The sequence below is a fragment of the Lepisosteus oculatus genome, chromosome 11, assembly GCF_040954835.1.
Source record: "Lepisosteus oculatus isolate fLepOcu1 chromosome 11, fLepOcu1.hap2, whole genome shotgun sequence".
NCBI lineage: Eukaryota > Metazoa > Chordata > Actinopteri > Semionotiformes > Lepisosteidae > Lepisosteus > Lepisosteus oculatus.
This window is the reverse complement of record NC_090706.1, coordinates 19,986,819-20,005,000: the sequence shown is the minus strand read 5'-3', so window position 1 is coordinate 20,005,000 and position 18,182 is coordinate 19,986,819. Positions and strand designations below refer to the sequence as shown.

The window sequence follows — 18,182 nt, the reverse complement described above, 5'->3', positions numbered from 1 at the left end:
AAACAGATGGATGGGTGTCTACTGAAGTTTTCCCATGTGTCCCTGAAGGTGATGGCTCACAGTTTCTTTGTTCAGCCTTTTTCTAAAAATGCTAGGATAGATCACAGGGTGTCCTAGGAGGCTGTGCAATGCAGGTGACTCAAGGCAGCTCTGCTGAAAGGTTGAAAGGAGTTCCTGTCTCCCACCATCCTTTGTGTAAAATGTGCCTCCTGCTTTTGTTTATAAAGGCACTACGGTGTTTAAGATTGTCTCAGCAAAAAGAGTTGAGATCAATATTGAAGTAGTTATATACTGGTTTTATGTAGAAAGGGCCTGATATTTAATCTTGGTTTTCAATAAGCATATTTAACCGAAGAGCATCGATCAGATCTGAATTATGAAACAGTTTAAGATGTTTTTTATATATCCCGTTTTCTCATTTATTTTTTGATGTTTCTCGAGTGAGCCATGAATACAAGATTAAATTTACTAAACCCTCTCTGAAGTTTATTCGGTATTGATATTTTACAAAAATTAAAATGATGTCGCGCTACTGGAAATGCGCTTCGCATAATGATTTCCCTTAGTTGTAGTGTAAAGCTGTAGTATGTAATGGTTAAGCGCGCTCTGTTGGCTGGGTTCGTCAGCGTTGTGCACAGTCATACTGAAACTGCCCCACCATGTGGCTCTCAATGAGATAGCTTTGGGAGAAAAAATACAGAGTTAAATATGTGAAATCTACACAAGCTCAAGACCTCCTTTGTTATTTTGGGACCTCGTATGATAAACAGAAAACGTGCCGTTGAAGTTGGAACTGGCAAAAACGTTCAGAGACAGAAACAGTCTCTGAGATCCAAAGACCAAAACCGTTAGAAGTAAGAAAAGTCATGAGAGACTCATTTGGATTATTGCAGTTAATTAAGCAGGGGATGTCTTGGTGTCGTTGATTGACAAAAAGCAAGAGTATTGGCTTCAGCATCCTGGCTGGTAAGATTGTTCTAGGCTCCCACTACTCTTTGTGCATATGAGTGCCACTTTTTCTGTGTTAAAAGCACTTCACCTACAGTAAGTTTCCCTTGGTGTACTCTGGTTCGTGTTTCCCTGTTGATTTTGAAGACTTTTTATAGAATCAACTTCTATAATTTTTTTAAAACTGCTGCAGGGTTTAAAAAAGGTGTTCTCGATAATTTTAGCTGAAACGCTGCTTGTACCCTTAAGCAAGTCGCATCACTCAGGCTACTCCAGCGTCAAACCGAGCAAATTGATAATGACCATGTCATCACAGTAAGCGAGAATTCGTTTTCAAGTGGTTTATCTGGTTAAACTGAAGTGAGGTTGCGTCAAGTGGCCTCTGATAAAAGTTCATCCTTCATTTTCTAAACGTTTTATCGAGCTTGCTGAGAACGACGGACTCTAACCCAGTAAGCAACAGGCGCAATAGCGGATACACCAAAGGGGACGCCAGTCCATCACTGGGCATACACAGATACAGGCTCCCACACCAGTGCAAGTTTTCCCAAACGCCAATTAACCTGTCAGCACGTTTTCGGACTGTGGGAGGAAACCAGAGCACCCAAAGGAAACCCACGTGAACGAAGGAAGAACATATAAACTCAACACAGACAGCAACCCAAGTCAGGAACTGAACTCAGTCAGAGCCCCACTACTAACCACTGCGCAATGCTGCCCCTGTTAAATGTCATTCACCACTATGAGCAAAAACATGTTATGAAAATAATCAAGTATATTGGCTTGCCAGTAATTTAGAAATGACGCAGGTCCGGCGTTCCTCTGGTCGCTTTGACTAAAGGCACATTCTACCTAAAAATATTTTTTTAACAACACAGTTGCTCGGTGGGTTATTTGTTGAAAAGTGTGTATCAGGTACAAAAGAATATAAACTCTTAATTTACAGCTGATGGTCATGGTGAAGGGCTCAATAGATTAAATTAAGTATTAAACGCATCAGTTTTATATTTCCCATCGACGAGTATGTTTTTATAATTTATAAAACAGAAGCGAGGCTTCTAGTGTAAAATAATTAACGAAATATAGCCTCTTATTCTTTCTGGGGCAACAGATCGGTTTAGAAAGGTAAATTTAGAAAATAAATTTAGAAAGGTTGTGTGTAGCTTCTAACGCAAACACTCATCGTACTGAAATCTTGGCTGTATTCCTGGGGTAGAAGAAACAGTCAAAGGCTAAAATGATTGACGTTCCAGATGGCCAATAGCGATGCTTTTTACAACAGCACCGCCCGAAATTTAAGACCACGCCCTTACTTACAAGACGAGGAAATAAACTATCCACCAATCGCCGGCCACTTCGAGAAGACGGGCATGCAAATTCGCCAGTGGTTTTGCTCCTTTTGCTTGACAGGAGGCGTGGTCTCTATCAGCAGCGGAGGTTGGGGTGTCGGCTGACCGGATGAGAGAAGTTTTGTTTCTGTCTGTTGGAGTTCTCCGTGTGTATGTTTGCGCTGCCATTTACGGCTGACTGGTTGAATTATTTTTGATCCCCGTTACCAGAGTTGGTGTGAACATACAGAGCTTTTTTTTTTACCAAATAAGTGAGAACCCGAGTGCGCAGCCATGGGGAACCGGGGGATGGAGGAGCTCATTCCCCTGATTAATAAACTTCAGGACGCTTTCAGTTCCATCGGGCAAAGCTGCAACCTCGACTTGCCGCAGATCGCCGTGGTCGGCGGGCAGAGCGCTGGCAAAAGTTCAGTCCTGGAAAACTTTGTCGGCAGGTAAGCCGTTTTTTAAAAAGCCCGTTTCCATTTCAATTCCAACCAGAATCTGGCGGCTCGGCGGAGCGATTTCCTTGTTTGAAAAAAGGTGTCCGTTTCCCGTTTAGGAGCAAGTGACATTCACAAACAGCGTTTGCGAACCTATCGCCAGGCTGCAGGTGGAAGCGAGGGTATTGCCAGTGAGACAGCGTAAATTACGCTACTGCCGTATCTCGCAGAGTGTGCGGAGCTGTGCGGACTGGGGCTGGGAGGAGAAGAAAGGGTTGTCCGAGGAGTTACGCTGGGGAAAAAGTGCGGAAATCTGTTACACCATGACGTAATTACTAGTGGAAGGACACACAAATACTCGTCCTTCTAAAAGTTTTTTCCCCAGTCATGAGTTATTTTTGTATTATTTTTTTTAAACTAACAAATTTTCTTTTCACCTCAGCCGCCCAGCTGCTCTGTCCCCAGGGGATCCGGATCCCTGATTCTGTCTCCTTTGTTGTCCCGGATACCGGCATTTTAAAATAACCTTTAATATGTAGCAAACACAGAACCGGCACATATGCTAGAAATTAAACTTATAAATGCTAAAATGTTTGCGATTTACCGAGAAGTGACTATCGTAGTTCTGCAATAATGAATGACTTCGAGTTGGACGGCTGTTTTTTTATTTCGAACACTTTCAAAAAGCAAGAATGTTGTCTGTCGAAATACTTGTCGAGTCCGTCAAAATGCTTTTCTTTATTCAAAAGCTATTAACATCAAGGTGTTGTTTTAAAGTCGGCTTTGTTCGTTCGAGTCTCTTATCCCTTACGTTGCTGAAACGGTTTTATAAAATATAAGCTGTCTTTTCCGATACACCCTTCACGTTTTTTATTATTGAAAACAGTAACCCACCTTTACTGTCAGTATGAAATACATTTTGATAAACTTCCTAATTAATTATGGTCATACGCAAAGTATACATATTTTACAATATTCATATTTATAAAATGCCACTATATGAGAACTAGCTGATTGCCAGACGTGTAGACGGTATGATTGCTGATGGCTAAAATAAGCGATTGTAACTATCGAACTGGTAGCTTCAAAGGAAGAAGTAAAGGTAAATTCCACCTCGAAAAATAGAAAAGAGAAACGCAGTTTGGGCTTTTGTGCCTTCTTCAGGTGTGACACCTCTTGTTTTTTTTAGCGTGGAATTAACATTTACTGGTATATCACCAAAGTCAGACACATCTACTCGACCAAATTCTCCTTTATATGTAAAATAGTCGTTTTTAGATTCGGAACTGGTTGCACCAGTTAAAAAAAATGCAGTTGACAGGTTTTTTTTTAACGTGGTCCTGCTACCATTCCAATGGATATTTTCTCCTTGTAGAACCTGTGACACCTGTCGCACCTGTGACAAAAGAGTTTTTGAAGCTTTCTGTTTATCCCTCACCTTGAAATTTGAATTTCCTTCAGGAGTTTCCTTAAGAAAGGCTGCACTACCCTGATCTTGGCTAGTGACCTAAACTCAATTGTTGGTTCATATTTCTTACTGTGAGTTCAAAGCAAATTTTGATGTACAGTATTTAAAAGAAAATCCTAATTGGGCAGCTTCTGCTGTCACAAATTGGCTCCAGTATTTATGTCACAGAGCCTTATTATGTATCAAAAAGAGGTACAGCCAACATTCTTCAGTTTGTGTTTATGTATAACAGTGGACATCCCAACACAACCACGTAATTGTCCTATATAATCGGTCACAGTGAATAAGCAGTGCTTATTTGACCACAACACGGGCTATATCCTACAGAGCTTTAAAAATGTGTTTTTTTTAGCCAAAATTATATTTTTGTCTGATTTCATCTTAACTGTTTCCAAGTGGAGAATGTTGTATATGCATATGTTGTAACTTCTTGGGTGCACCTGCATACTGTTGGACTTCATTTTAGAAAATTGTGGTCAAGGAGTTTTGTTTTGGATGGGAGGAAGGTTAGTAATTAGAGGAGGCTGTTTGACCCATTCCGCCAAATGACGTTTGGTAGTTGGTACTTAATTGATCCCAGGGACGTGGCCAGCCATTTATCCAAAGAAGCCAGAGTATCGGCTTCAACATCATGGCCAGGGAGCTTGTTCCATACTCTCACAACCCTTTGTGTAAAGAGCTCACATTTAAATGCAGTGAGTTTGAATGGACAATGTGGTGTGCCTGTTGCCTGTATTCTGTTTTCAAAAGTCTAGCTAGACAGTGAAATCTCAAAAAATACATCTTGTAAAGGGCTTTATATGTTCAGAAGGGTGTAAGATGAGCTATGGAAATGAGTCCCTGGTCCTAACCTGGGGTGTTTGCATTCTTTGTCTGCAGCTAGAAGTGGACTTGAAGGTTTTGTAAACTGGTGCCTGACTCTAAAATACTGAATATCTGTACCATCCTGTCCTCACAATGTACTGGGATTATGAAGTATGCCTTCTTTATTCTTAAGCAGCCATATCACTCTGCAACACACAACTGGCAACCCACAGAAGCTAATCAGGTGTGAGCCTGGTCAGTACCTGGATGGGAGACCTCCTGGGAAAAACTAAGGTTGCAGCTGGAAGAGGTGTTAGTGGGGCCAGCAGGGGGCGCTCACCCTGCCGTCCATGTGGGTGCTAATCCCCCAGTGTAGTGATGGGGACACTATACTGATAACAGGCGCCGTCCTTCGGATGACGTGTAAAACTGAGGTCCTGACTCTCTGTGGTCATTAAAAATCGCAGGGCATTTCTTGAAAAGAGTAGGGGTGTAACCCCGGCATCCTGGCCAAATTTCCCATTGGGCCTTACCAATCATGGCCTCCTAATAATCCCCATCTATGAGTTGGCTTCATTACTCTCTGCTCTTCTCCCCACTGATAGCTGATGTGTGGTGAGTGTTCTGGCGCACTATGGCTGCCGTCGCATCATCCAGGGGATGTTGCACATTGGTGGTGGTGGATGGGAGTCCCCATTACCTGTAAAGTGCTTTGAGTGGAGTGTCCAGAAAAGCGCTATATAAGTGTAAGCAATTATTATTATTATTAACCCTAGTGGTTAATGTTCAATGCTCAGCTGAAACTGTGTGTGTCTGATAGGGGTTAAACAGCTTACGAAGATCAGGAGATGCGATGTAAAATATTTCAGGTCCAAGAGGCAGGATAGGATAGGGGAGGAAATTGAAGCTTACTGCTTCTGCGTTGCTTTCTGTTAGAAATGCTTGTTTTTTTTTCTCTTGGCCACATATGCGCTGTAAGTGTTACACACTGCCACCTCATCTTGAGAAGAAGCCAGTCAGGGTTGAAGAACAGCCATCCTCTCCAGATTTTGGGAGAAAAAAAACAGTGCATTTCCAGAGAAGTATAATGAGGCAACATTCCAGCAGGATGGGTGGTTGCAGTCCTGGAAAATCCAAGGATATGGGAGATTATGGAGATCTGATACAATTCCTGGCAAAGCTGTAATTAAGAATGGGTAAATGACAGTGTTTGTCTACAGCAGGCTGGCTGAAGAAACTCCTGGGTTTGCAGCACAGTTGTTCCCCTGCCTGGGCCTGTGTCTGAAGCCTGTCGAGACTGATAGCCTGAATGCAGATCAATCCCGGCCGTGCTATTGTGTGCTGTGCAGCCCCTTCATAGCACTTCATTTGCTGTTCAAATGGTGTTGAACCACTGATTTTCAAAAATCCAAAGCCATGCTGGTTGACTTCGGACAATTGACTTCGGGAAAATTGGCCCTGTTGTGAGTGTCTGTCAGTTTGCCCTGTGATGGACTGGTGTCCTGTCCAGGGTGTACACTGCCTTGTGCCTGTTGCTTGCTGGAATAGACTCCAGCTGCCCTGCAGCCCTGCCAGGGATGAAGCAGTTAGAAAATGAATGAATAGTTACTGTAGAGCCCACTTGTATGTGTGGTAGGGTTGTGCTTTTTTTGCAGCTCTCTTCTGTGTTTTGACTTTACAACATCAGAATCCACACCTGTTGGTGCCTTCTCACATTTTTTAGAATGACACTTGAGGTTTCTAACCCTCCCACTGAGGAAGAGCTAGGGCTCTTGCGGGAAATGAGAGAGCACCCTTAGTCTCCCCTTCTCTAGTACCATACAAAATTAAAGCCAAGATTGGCAAACCTCGCATGCAAATACTTAAAAGCATAAATATGGACCAATAGGAAGCCAGAAGCATTGTAGGCATGCAGGTTGTTTCATGTCAGTGACCGATGCCTTGTTTCCCAGTTTCCCTGTCTCAAAGGCTCTCCCCCTGTGATCTGCCTCCCGGGTGCTGGATCAGGAAGGCTCAGTCTTGGCCTGCGTTGTCCGGGAAGTGCGTGGGACTGGGGACGGGCGGAGGGCCAAGCAGTTGTGAGTTGAACGTGACAGCAGTACAATCGGGCATTCTTTCCATGCGCGTGCGTGGCGGATCGGAAGGGGCTTGGAATGCCAAGCATGAAGCTGACACCAGGAGCGCTGGATGTTTCTTACAGGGAAGGACTTTTTCGAGAGTCTTGATCTGGATTTCCTATCAAAGATCCAGACCTTTTCCTAGCTGCAGTGGCATCTCTCCAGGGAGCCAGTCTTGGGGAGACCAGGTCGGACAGGCGCTCAGTCTCCTATTGCTGTGCCTGCAGCGGTGGGGCCACAGTCGACGGCTTCGTCTCGGGTGAAATGAGCACATGGAGCTTTTATCTATTGCTGGCTGGGCAAAAACCGGCTGGATTGTTTTCAGGCTTTGCTGGAGACGTTAATTTTATTCTCTGAACCTGATGCTCTCTCCTTTATCCAGGCTGAGCAGTATCTGCATCTGGTTAACTAGTGTCTGTTGTGATAAGTGTCCATGTCTTGATTGTCAAAGAATTGTCCAGTCTGACTGAGCACTTCTTGCAGTGTTTAAGCCTGAAGCCAGCCCAGAGAGCGCATGGCTGCTATCCTTTTTTATCGCCTTACTGGTTCCTTCTAATCCTATTATCCTATTCTGTCTGTTTAGACGTTCTTAGACTAGTGATCCTTACTCCAGGTCTTGGAGAGTTGCAGGGTCTTCTGGATTAATTGCTTCTGAGCTCTTAATATAAACTGATTACCAACTAGATGAGTGAATTATCTCTGCTACCTTATCTGCAGCCCTTCAGAAATTCCTCCGCTCTCTATCAGTGCATTTTTCTACATAAGATGACTTTTCATGTTTTGTATTCTTATAGCACAGAGCAGTGGTTCTCAGTACTGGTCCTGGAGGAGCTCTGTGTCCTGATTTATGTTCTAGCGAGTGGTAATTGGCCAGAACCCTATGTGCTTACTTGTTTAGACATTTTTTTTCCTGCACTCCTTGACACTTTTGATGTTCCTAATGGGCTATTGAGAGGTACAGAGCAGCGGGAAAATTGGATGTTTGTGTGACCCCTTTAGCGCCGCGTGTGTCGCTCAGAACAGGACCCAATAAATTATTTTAACCTATCTGATTTGTGAGTGTTGCAGAGTGTGATCAAACAGTACATGTCTGAATGCAGTTTGGCTTGGAGTGCTCTGAGTCCCTGTGTAGTGCAGATTTGTTCCCCAGAGCAAGGATATCACAGGAGCTTCAGGGAGAGTTGTGCAGTGCAGGATCCCTTGATTTGTGTTTGGCTGGGACCGCGATGTGACTCACAGAGCAGCTCAGCATGCTGCAGAGCTGTTAGACAGTGGTCTAGCCTGGGGCTGGGCGTGCCCGTCTCATGTCTGAAAAGGGCTATATCATGCATGATAACAAGTGGGGCTTCGCACCACATGCATGAAGAGGCTTTCTAGATGAGCGATACATTTGCAGAGGGACAGAGACCGTGAAAGAGCAGATGCAGTGAAAATAGGTTCGAGAGTACTTTTTCGCTACATGCACCAATATGTGTTCAGTGTTTCTTTTTTCCCCTTTCTGATTTTTCTAATGTATTCAAAGTAAATGTATGCTGTATGGGCAGTTTCTTTGAAATAAGCTTCTAGACTGCTTTTTAAAAAAAATGTAATGCTGGCCTGCAGAACGATGGCACTTTCCAAGAGGTGAAGGTAATGTCCTCTTTTGTCTGATATGAGGCAACGTATTTCTCTTCATAGCCAGTTGGTATCCAGACTCTGCTGTCCCCTGAGCGTGTCTTTATCGCTTGCTTTTATTTCAGCAGAAAGCAGCTCACATAAAGGATTTCACATCAGTGCTCATAGCTCGGCCCACAGTCTCGTGTTTTAGATAAGCAGCAGAAAAGGTAGCGAAGTAAGAAAGTATCCATCTATTCTTTTATCCATCCATCCATCCATTTTCTAACTGCTTCTTCCAGTTCAGGGTTGTGAGGAGGCTGGAGCCTATCCAGGCAGGTAAGAGGTGCAAGGCAGGATATGCCCTGGATGGTACGCTAGTCCATTGCAGGAAAAGCACAGATACAGACACAGACAGCACACACACAAACACCAGGGCCAGTTTTCCCAGAAGCCAGTTAACCTACCAGCGTGTCTTTAGACTGTGGGAGGAGACTGGAGAACCCAGAGAAAAAACCCCATGCAAAAACTGAGAAAACGTAACTCCACAAAGGTTCTAACCACTGTGTAACCATGCCACCCGAAGTCTGAAATTCATTCGGTTAAATGAAGAGGGGGCTTTAAGCACTCCAGATTGTATGATCTCAGAGTGGAGTTTGGCTAGGACACTGGGGGTAGCCCATGTCACTTTGTAGTAGGAAGTGCTTTTTCCTTTACCCAAGTGTCTCCAGTCACTGTACTGGCCCATTTGTTTGGAAATCGTGGTCCAGACAGAAGAGTACCACCTATAGCTGTAGCCTGGTGTCCCCATCCCAGTGCTGCACAGGCCCAGCTTTGCTTAGCTTTTGGTACTCCATCTGTTATTTAATTTCTTCTCTGCTTCTGTTTGCTCTTCACTTGATTTTCATTAGCTCGGGATCCATCCCAGGTGCCACTAAGATGACTGTTACATGATCCTGCTGGTTAAAGTAAACCACTGTTCCATCTTCTCATCGGATTTTCTTAACGTATCTTGGATAATAATAATAAAAAACTTTATTTTATATAGCGCCTTTAGAGGTGGGTAAGAAAAAGGGGCTCGTTTTGCCTAGCAGGCTGATGTCAAGGTTTCTTAGCGGAGTGCTCAACAGTGTCCTGATAAAGGAAGGCTTAATTTAAGTTTGCATGTAAATCTGTGACAAATGAGAAAAATAACTATAATATTATAAGAATCAGTTACCAGTGCTTGCTTGTAGGCCACAGCTTGAAAATCCCATTGTGTCAGGCTGTTGTGCAGTGGGTATGTCCTGTATTAATGCTTTTACTATTTCAACTTAGCTGTGCGTTCAGCCTCTTCATACGTTTTTCCAGTTTTCTACCCAGCAGTCAGCTAGGCGATCTCTTCTTAGAGGGCAGGCCCGTTCATTCTTCGGAGTTGGCGAAGATCGACCTCCACAGAAGTATTTGCAAAATGCAGAATCTGGAGATGCTGGTAACATGAAAATGCAAATGATTCTCTGGTTCTTTCGCAAGTGCTCCCTCTCATTGGATGACTGAGCCTTTTTTTTCCCCGACTGCAAAGTTATTTTGAACCCGTTTCTCCTCCAGCTTTTTTATTTTTATCTGATCACTTAAGAGTCTTTATTTATAGCACGTTGTCTTTTCATGGTAAGCAAGCATTATCTCAGTAGGGTCTGTTAGAAGTGGGCTTGCCTCTTTTCAACCTTTATATTAAGGGCTGAAGAAAGCAGTGATATTTTAGCTTGAAGCATTTCCCTTGTTCATTATTGCCATTATTATTTTGGCAGATGCTTTATTTCAGTGCCTTTTACATCTGGACCCAATTATACAGCTGAGTGTCCACAGCAATGTCCCACCCAGGGCTCGTGCATGAGAAACGTTAGAAAGCCAAGGGGGCCATTTGGCCCATCTCGCCTGTTCAATAGCTAGAAGCTTATGGATCTAAGGGTTTCACAACCCTTTGGGCAAAGATGTGCCTCCTGTTCTTGCTTTTAAATGCTCTTCCACATAGCTTCCACTCATGTTTCTTTGTTTGTTCTGAAGCAGTCCTCTGAGTTGACTTGATTGGTTCCTGAGGAAGAATAAATATTCAGTGTGGGACATTTGCTTGAGTCCCAGAACGTATCTGGTTGTTGTTCTTTGGACTGACTCCAGAGGAGCAAAAACTTTTTTGTCACTTGGTGACCTAAATTGTTCACAGTATTCAACATGAGGCCTCACCGGTGCATTGTACAGTTTTAACACCGCATCTCTTCATTTGAATTCTACTCTTGACCTACCATTTTGTTGGACGTTTGTATTGCTTTACCCATATTGTCTTGAATAACTAGGCAATTGCCAACATAAACTTACAAGTGTTTTTCTAAGTATTTAAGCCTTCAGCTTTTCACCTCCAACCCTAGGGCCCTGAGTTATAGCCGGATGTGTTTCAGCTCTGCAGGAAACAGCATTAAGCAGTCAGCTGGCAAAGAAGTGCTCATTCCTCTTTCTCTTGTGTTCTGTGCTTTCTCGGTGGTGTACAAAGCTTTTTTTGTGGTGTATTATCTACAGCTGAGCAGCTTTTCACCGAAGGAAGATGTTACCAAAGACGTGGTATTGCTACCTGATTCCTAGGATACAGTCAATGCAATCCAACACTAGTCTTGACACAAAAGAGCACAAGAGAGGTTAAGAAAAAAAAACAGTACGCTGCCCATCTTCTTGCTACTGATGTCTAGATGTCATAGCGTGTGCCTGCAATTGTTCTTTTCATTCATCAGATTGGTTTGGAAAGGCTGGTGTCCTGTGCATGCACATTCAAGATGGCTGTGCCCGAAAGGCTTCTGTCAATGGAACGGAAGAACCGTTACAAGTGAGAGGAGGCTGTTCGTACTGTCTCATCCAGCAGTTTCTTGAAAGAAGCCAGTGCATTCAGCAACACGGCTGGGTAGCCTGTTCCACGCTTCCACTTCCCTTTGTATAAAGAGGTGTCATCCTTTCTCTTTCTTTAAATGCACTTCTACCTACATAGGTTCCACTTGTGCCCTCTGGTTAATGATTCACTGCTTATTCAGTGGAAATCTGCTGGGAAAACTTGCCAGTTACAGGATACCACTGTCACATTAGGGCTGGAGAAAAGTTACTCCAGTGGCTTCATGTGACGATTGGGGGAAAATTGAGTACTGGGGTTGGAAGCATATTGCATGGGTTTGTGCAGAGGGGTGTCTGCATTTTAGAGGACAACTGAAGTGCAGAGCAGGGCACAGAGCAGAAGCTCCTTTTTTTGGAATTCCTCAAATAATTGTACGGCCCTTCGATCTGCCTCCTTTGGGTGATGCTTTCCGGAGCTCTTCTCCAATGGTTGGGTGACAAAATGTTGCATTTTACGATAAAGTGAGGGAACCTATCCAGAAAAGCAGTGTGCTTTACAGTAGCATAACAAGCCCTAAATGCCCACTGGGGCATTCTCCCCCTCTCCCTGTAACCAACCCCCCCCGTAGACCTGAAGATAGGATCCTCCGCGAGTCCTAGGGTGGGGTAGAGGTATGCTGGCAGGCTTTCCAGCTGACCCCAGTGCACCCTGAGACTGGACAGGTCTTACTGAATTTACATAATTTAATTGCGAGCTAAGCAGAATTTCATCATTGGATTGGTCTCTTTTTTTTTTTTAATCCACGAGTTTTTATGGGGGCTGCATGGTGGTACAGTGGTTAGTATTGCTGCCTCACAGCACTGGGGGCTTGACTTCAGTTCCTGGGGTGCTATCTGTGTGGAGTTTGTGTTTTCTTCCTCTCGCAGTTCCAAGACAAAATCTTAGGTTAATGGTGGCTTCCAGAAGAATTGGCCCTAGTGTGTGTGTCTGTGTTTGTATGTCCTGTGATGGACTGGCTTCCCATCCAAGGCGTATCCTGTTTTGTGCCCACTGCATCCTGGGATAGGCTTTGGCTTTCCCGCATCCCTGAATTGGAAAAGTGGTTATTGGAAGTGATGTGATGATGACGTTTCCTCAGTCAGTCCTGCGCTGTCTGGGTGAATTGACGGATGGCAAAGCCATATTCATAATGCAGGTAACTGCAAATTAAGACCAATAGAATAAATAGAGCAAATGTAAGTCTAGATTCCATTACTGCAGGCTTGTTTTAATGCTGCCAAGTGGTAGTGATATGGCAAGCAATATTTTCAACTTAACAATTAAGTTGCTATGGGTCAGCATAGCACCAGACCCTCTCTGTAAGAGAAATGGACATTCCCCACTGAGCAACAGGAATTTCAAATCCATTAACCAGGAGATGGGCAGGTCTTTTCTGAGGAAAAACTGTAAAAACTCTTTATACATGACTATCTGCTAATGTTTAAAAACCGGTTCAGTAGCATTCCAGACTTAGGGCATCTAGCATTTATTGTTCCCTACATGACTTATAATTTCACCTGTCCAAGTGACACTTATCAGTTGACAGCAATACAGGCTCCGGCTGCTAACTGCTCCCTGTTGAAACCCGAGTGCCTGTGCTGGATGAATTTCTCCAGTGCGTCCAGAGATCGTGACAACGGCCCGCTTTTTATTGAAAAGGAAATTTCCCTCATTGGGGTTTTCTTTGCTCTTTGTGCCTTCAGCCATTTAAAACATGAATAAACTATCTGTTTTTTTTTCAGGTGTTGTGCTGTTGGTGCCTGCAACACATTGGTGATCCCACATTTAAAAAAACTGCTGGACCAGCGCCAATAATGCAGTTGCTCCTGTGGCATATAAAATGCATATGGGATGCACGCACAGGTGTCCATGCCTCTCCAGTGTGTATAGCACCTTTCATCCCTAAGGATCCTACAGCAATTTGCGTATAAGATTGGATCCACTTCACTCCCCGCACTGAAGTGTAGCTCCCACCTAAAGGTGGATTGTTGTTTGTGCTGTGAATTTCTGGAGGATGTCACACAGTGCTAGATGTGTGCATTGCTTCAGCTTTGGTCACAATCGTGGGAACGCCCATGTTTAAGGACAGATTAATAGTTGCTGAGGTTGTTTGCAGATCCTGCGAGCAGGCATGGTGGATCTGACCTCCGAGACCCCCTGCCTTAGGGAATAATGATCCAGGCGTGCCTTGTTGATGTGCCCGGGCGAACAATAGAATCATACATACCCCCCCCCAGACTCTGTCCTGCTGCTTTGTTGTGCAGGATTAGAGAGAGGCAGAGGATGTGCACACTGCCCTTGGGGGGAAACTGTGCTCTCTGATTTCCCTATCCGCTTTCCATCCCTCCCCTCGGCTTGTTAGCGCTAACCTAAATAAACCCTTTCAGGAGCAGGCCAGGCTTTCTCCCTAGTGTCACTCAGGGCACAGCTGAAGACATCAGATGTTAACAGCCTGCTGGGCAGGTGGCCTTATCAACTTCCAAATTAGCTTTGCACACCCATCAAATAGAATAGAATCATTGTGCACTTGAGAAAGCTCATGATTTCTTTTATTTATGCAGTGATCCCTATGTGATAGGCTCTGTAGCCTCATTTGAGACTAATTGTAACAAGAAATGTAAATGCTTATCTTGGCCAGCACAGCCTCTGTTCTGTTTATTATTTCCATAATTGCTTTTTGTTTCTAAAAGAGATGCATGTTTAAGTGCTGTACTCGGCATCTTTACCATTTAGTGGGGTGGCACATGGCATGGTGGTGCAGCGGTCAGCATTGCTGACTCTGTAATAGGTTTCAACTGGGAGCTCTGGTTTCCTCCTATAGTTTAAAATCATACTTGTAGGTTAATTAGCTGTGGTGTGAGTATGTATTTGTCTGTGTGTCTGCCCTGTAATGGACTGATTCCTGTCCAGGGTGCACTCTACTTTGTGCCTGTTGCTTGCTGAGGTAGGCTCCGGACCCCTTGTAACCCTGAGTTGGCTAAAGAGGTTAGAAAATGGATAGGTAGATGTAGGGTGGCTTTAGAAGTGTAGTGTTTTGCAGCATTTTTTTTTAATACATGCTGGCGAAGTGATCTGGTTTTTACTGGTGAAGGACCTTGTTCCAAAATCTCTCGACTGCTTTTGGTTAACCCTCTGCATGGTGTTGTTCTTACCCTTCATGTTGCCAGTCCTTTCTGGACACTCCACTCAAAGCGCTTTACAGGTAATGGGGACTCCCCTCCTCCACCACCAATGTGCAGCCCCACCTGGATGATGTGACGGCAGCCATAGTGCACCAGAACGCTCACCACACATCAGCTATCAGTGGGGAGAAGAGTAGAGTAATGAAGCCAATTCATAGATGAGCTGGAAGACGGCTCCTGTTGTGACGCTCGCTCTGCAGCCTCTCCTGTTCTCTCGTTTCAGCCTCTTTGTGTTTCACTTTAGATTAAAGCATCTGCTGAATGGCTGCATCTGAATATTGAAGCCCTTCTGGCTGTAACTGGCAGGTATTTCAGTAGGGGCTTAAAATTTGGAAAAAAAAATGCAGGGCGTATAGCGCAGTTTATATGACAGCACTGTTGTCAATCCCTGGCTTCTTTCAAGGATCCTCCAATCAGAACAGGTAACCTCTTTACATGAAGGGTGGTGGGAGTGTGGAACAAGCTACCCTGCCATACTGTTGAGACTGATGCCTTCATTTCTTCAAAGGAGCGGCTGGGTGAGATCCTCGGATAGATTAAGTACCAAGAACCAGACGAGCTACATGGGTTGACTTCTCTCCTCTTGTTTGTAGCCTTTATGTTTTCAAATGCAGATTTTCAAATGTCCCAGTTACTTCTTTCCACTACCATTTTGGGGTGACCCACTGTGCATTGGCTCCACTTGCTGCTTGAACTGGCCCAAAGCAGAGGAAGGTGGCGTCATGACTTCCTCCCAGCTGTTGCTCTTTCACCTTCACACTGTTCCATCTATGATACCACAGCTCTGAGCTGGCCAGTCTTTGGACTCCAACTCTCACCCTGGGCTCTGAGCAGAGTGCCTCCTGATTTTACCACTGAGGAGCCCGGTGTGCACATCCTTTGCAATATGCTGACTTTTGGCCTGTGTAACGTGTCTCTATGCCTCATGTGTGGAAATGTGTAATTTTATACAGTCATACCTTAACTTATTTTTTTAAATCTTTCTATCATTGTTGTGAGAGGGTAAAAAAAAACGTATTAACAGAGCAGCTGTGGATTACAGTGCTGATTACACTCTACCTGACTAATAATTAACTCAGTTACACTAGACAGACACTCCAGCAATAGTGATTACCATTCATTTAAACTTTTAAACCTTTCCTCAGGAAACAAAGATGCACAGCTCTGACTTTTGAAAGTAACTAAGCTTGTCCCTATTCAGCATATTCTGTACCCTTTTTAAGGACGTTGTGTGCTTGTTTTACCCACAATGAAGGATCAGAACAGAATAAGAGTGAAGGTGTCACCCCGACTTGGTCTGTTCACTACTGGAGTGATGGGTGTTGTAGCCTTTTCCAGGAATAGGCGGGTTACTAATACTGGATGATTGGAATAGATCGGACATCAATCCATCCAATTTCTGACTGCTTCTTCCAATTCAAGGTCGTAATTGGAGCCTTTGCTGGCAAGCAACGGCCACAAGGCAGGATATATCCTAGATTGGATGCCAGTCGATTGCAGGGCGCACACAGCCAAACACCACACCATTTTCCTAGAAGTCAGTTAACCTACCAGTATCTCTTTGCACTGTGGGAGAACATCCAAACTCCATACAGATAGCACCCCTTGTTCGGAATTGAACTTGGGGCCCCCAGTGCTGTAAGGCACTGTGCTACCCATAGATAGGACGACTAAGCTTTTCTTTTTTAAAAGAACAACCATTGTCCACCAGCACTGAGATATGTTTGGGAATAGATCTCTGTGCATTTTAATCCACACTTTGAAATCCTCTTTCTCTCTCCTTTTTCAGTTCAGCCCCTCAGTGCAAACTCTGTCCCAATACAGTGCACTTCTCCAGACTATCCATAATTCAGGCTCTTGATTCATCAAATTTTCATTGAGAGAAACCGCATCCGATCCGAATGCTGCTGTCCCTCCTGTGTTTCCCAGCCACTAGGAGAACATTGCTGTGCTCTCATTTTATTTTCACCCCATTTTCTTCCTAATTTATAAGTTACTTTATTTAAATAACATGCATAAGATACCTGGTGAAATGAAAGTGAACCTAAATCGGTTTCAATCCAGTCTTAATCTCATGATTTGCTAGTTTTTTTTTTTAGTCGTTTTACAATTTGAAATTATTTTCTTCTTTATCAGTTAAAGAACTAGATCTGGCAGCCAGAGAGCTGAAACCAATGTCTAAATTTGCCATCATAATATTCACTCAGTGATCAAAATTTTAGTAGGCTCTTTGTGGCAGTTATGATAGAAATGACCAAACTGGTCCAGGGCTGTATTCCCTGGATCTCCATCCTTTATAAAAGCGTCTGAACAGGTAGTTCAAACCTGTTTGCCCTTACCCATCACAGCTTCAAGTGAAGGCACTCTTGCTAGAGGAATGGTGTAAGGAGTTTGTTCTGCTTGTTCACATAATGCATCTTTACTTTATTTCTCCCAGCTCTGGAAGTCCTTCCCAAGTTGTGCTCCTGTCTGCCTTGGCTTTTGGACTCTGCTGATGTGTAGACTTCAGTCTTCTCTGTGTTTGTAAAGTGGACTGTTTGGGTGGTGTTACGAGATTCCTTGTTTCCCAACACAGTCAGAAGGAGTTGTTATTCAGGACATTAACTGGAAGAACTTGTTCCCTTTGTTTTTAGTTTTCTCTGTCTCAGAATGTGATAGGGTGGGGTATACACCTGTGATTGCTATCACGTGTGCTGAATTATCTTCATCACACCCATGTGGAGCAGGCAGGTACCCATTAAGTATGTAATCCTTGGAATGCTATTTGATCTTGTGAGCACGTAGCCAAAGTACAGTCATATGTTGCCAAGGGAACACCCTTTGCGATGCCAGCAAGGAAATCCCTTGTCCAAAATAATCTCCTAATAAATGCATGGCCGATCACTGGAGATGGGATGAATTAATACCCAAAATGTGGTCTGTTAAGGCATAATTTAATTACAGATTAAGACAAATCCATAACATAGCTATATATTTAACTACCAGCAAACAAAATCCAGTTGTCACAGTGTGGAAAGCTTTCGCTAAGGTAGTTTCAGTAAACGTGTTTGGCTTTCTTTTGTAAGGGTGGGGCTGCGGCAGTGATGATGCGGTGAAGGGGGGCCTGGGGCTGTGGCGATGATAACGTGGTGAAGGGGGGGACAGGGAGGATCTAAATGACCTGCACTGCTGTGGCATGTTAACACATTGATAGCCCTATCCTGCACAGCAGGTTCCAATCCAGTGTTTCACGCTGTTCCAGTTAAGGTGAGGGTAGATTGTTAGAAGTCACTTGGCGTGCAGTGTCTAAAGAGGGGCTTGTTTGCTAGGTCCTGTAACAGGGTAGCAGAGCTTTGTCCCTCTGCACAGTATTACTGCCACATTACCTCATTCATTCAGATCACACAAACTGTTCTGAGCAGATTGGGGC

General features: G+C 44.0%; 1 protein-coding gene across 8 annotated transcripts in view; it reads left to right on the top strand.

Moving 5' to 3' along the window:
- The first annotated feature begins 2,391 nt into the window (after positions 1-2,391).
- The window catches only part of dnm2a (dynamin 2a), a 98,866-nt gene continuing 83,075 nt past the window's right edge, over positions 2,392-18,182 (top strand). For 5 of the 8 annotated variants that reach the window (XM_006631502.3, XM_006631500.3, XM_006631498.3 and 2 more), the window contains exon 1: positions 2,393-2,731. In XM_006631502.3, the coding sequence (XP_006631565.1) occupies positions 2,571-2,731 (161 nt within the window). In that variant the 5' untranslated portion in view covers positions 2,393-2,570. Of the gene's footprint in view, positions 2,732-18,182 lie in introns of all 8 variants that reach the window. The other 3 variants (XM_015349052.2, XM_015349050.2, XM_006631501.3) reach the window with 2 other exon arrangements.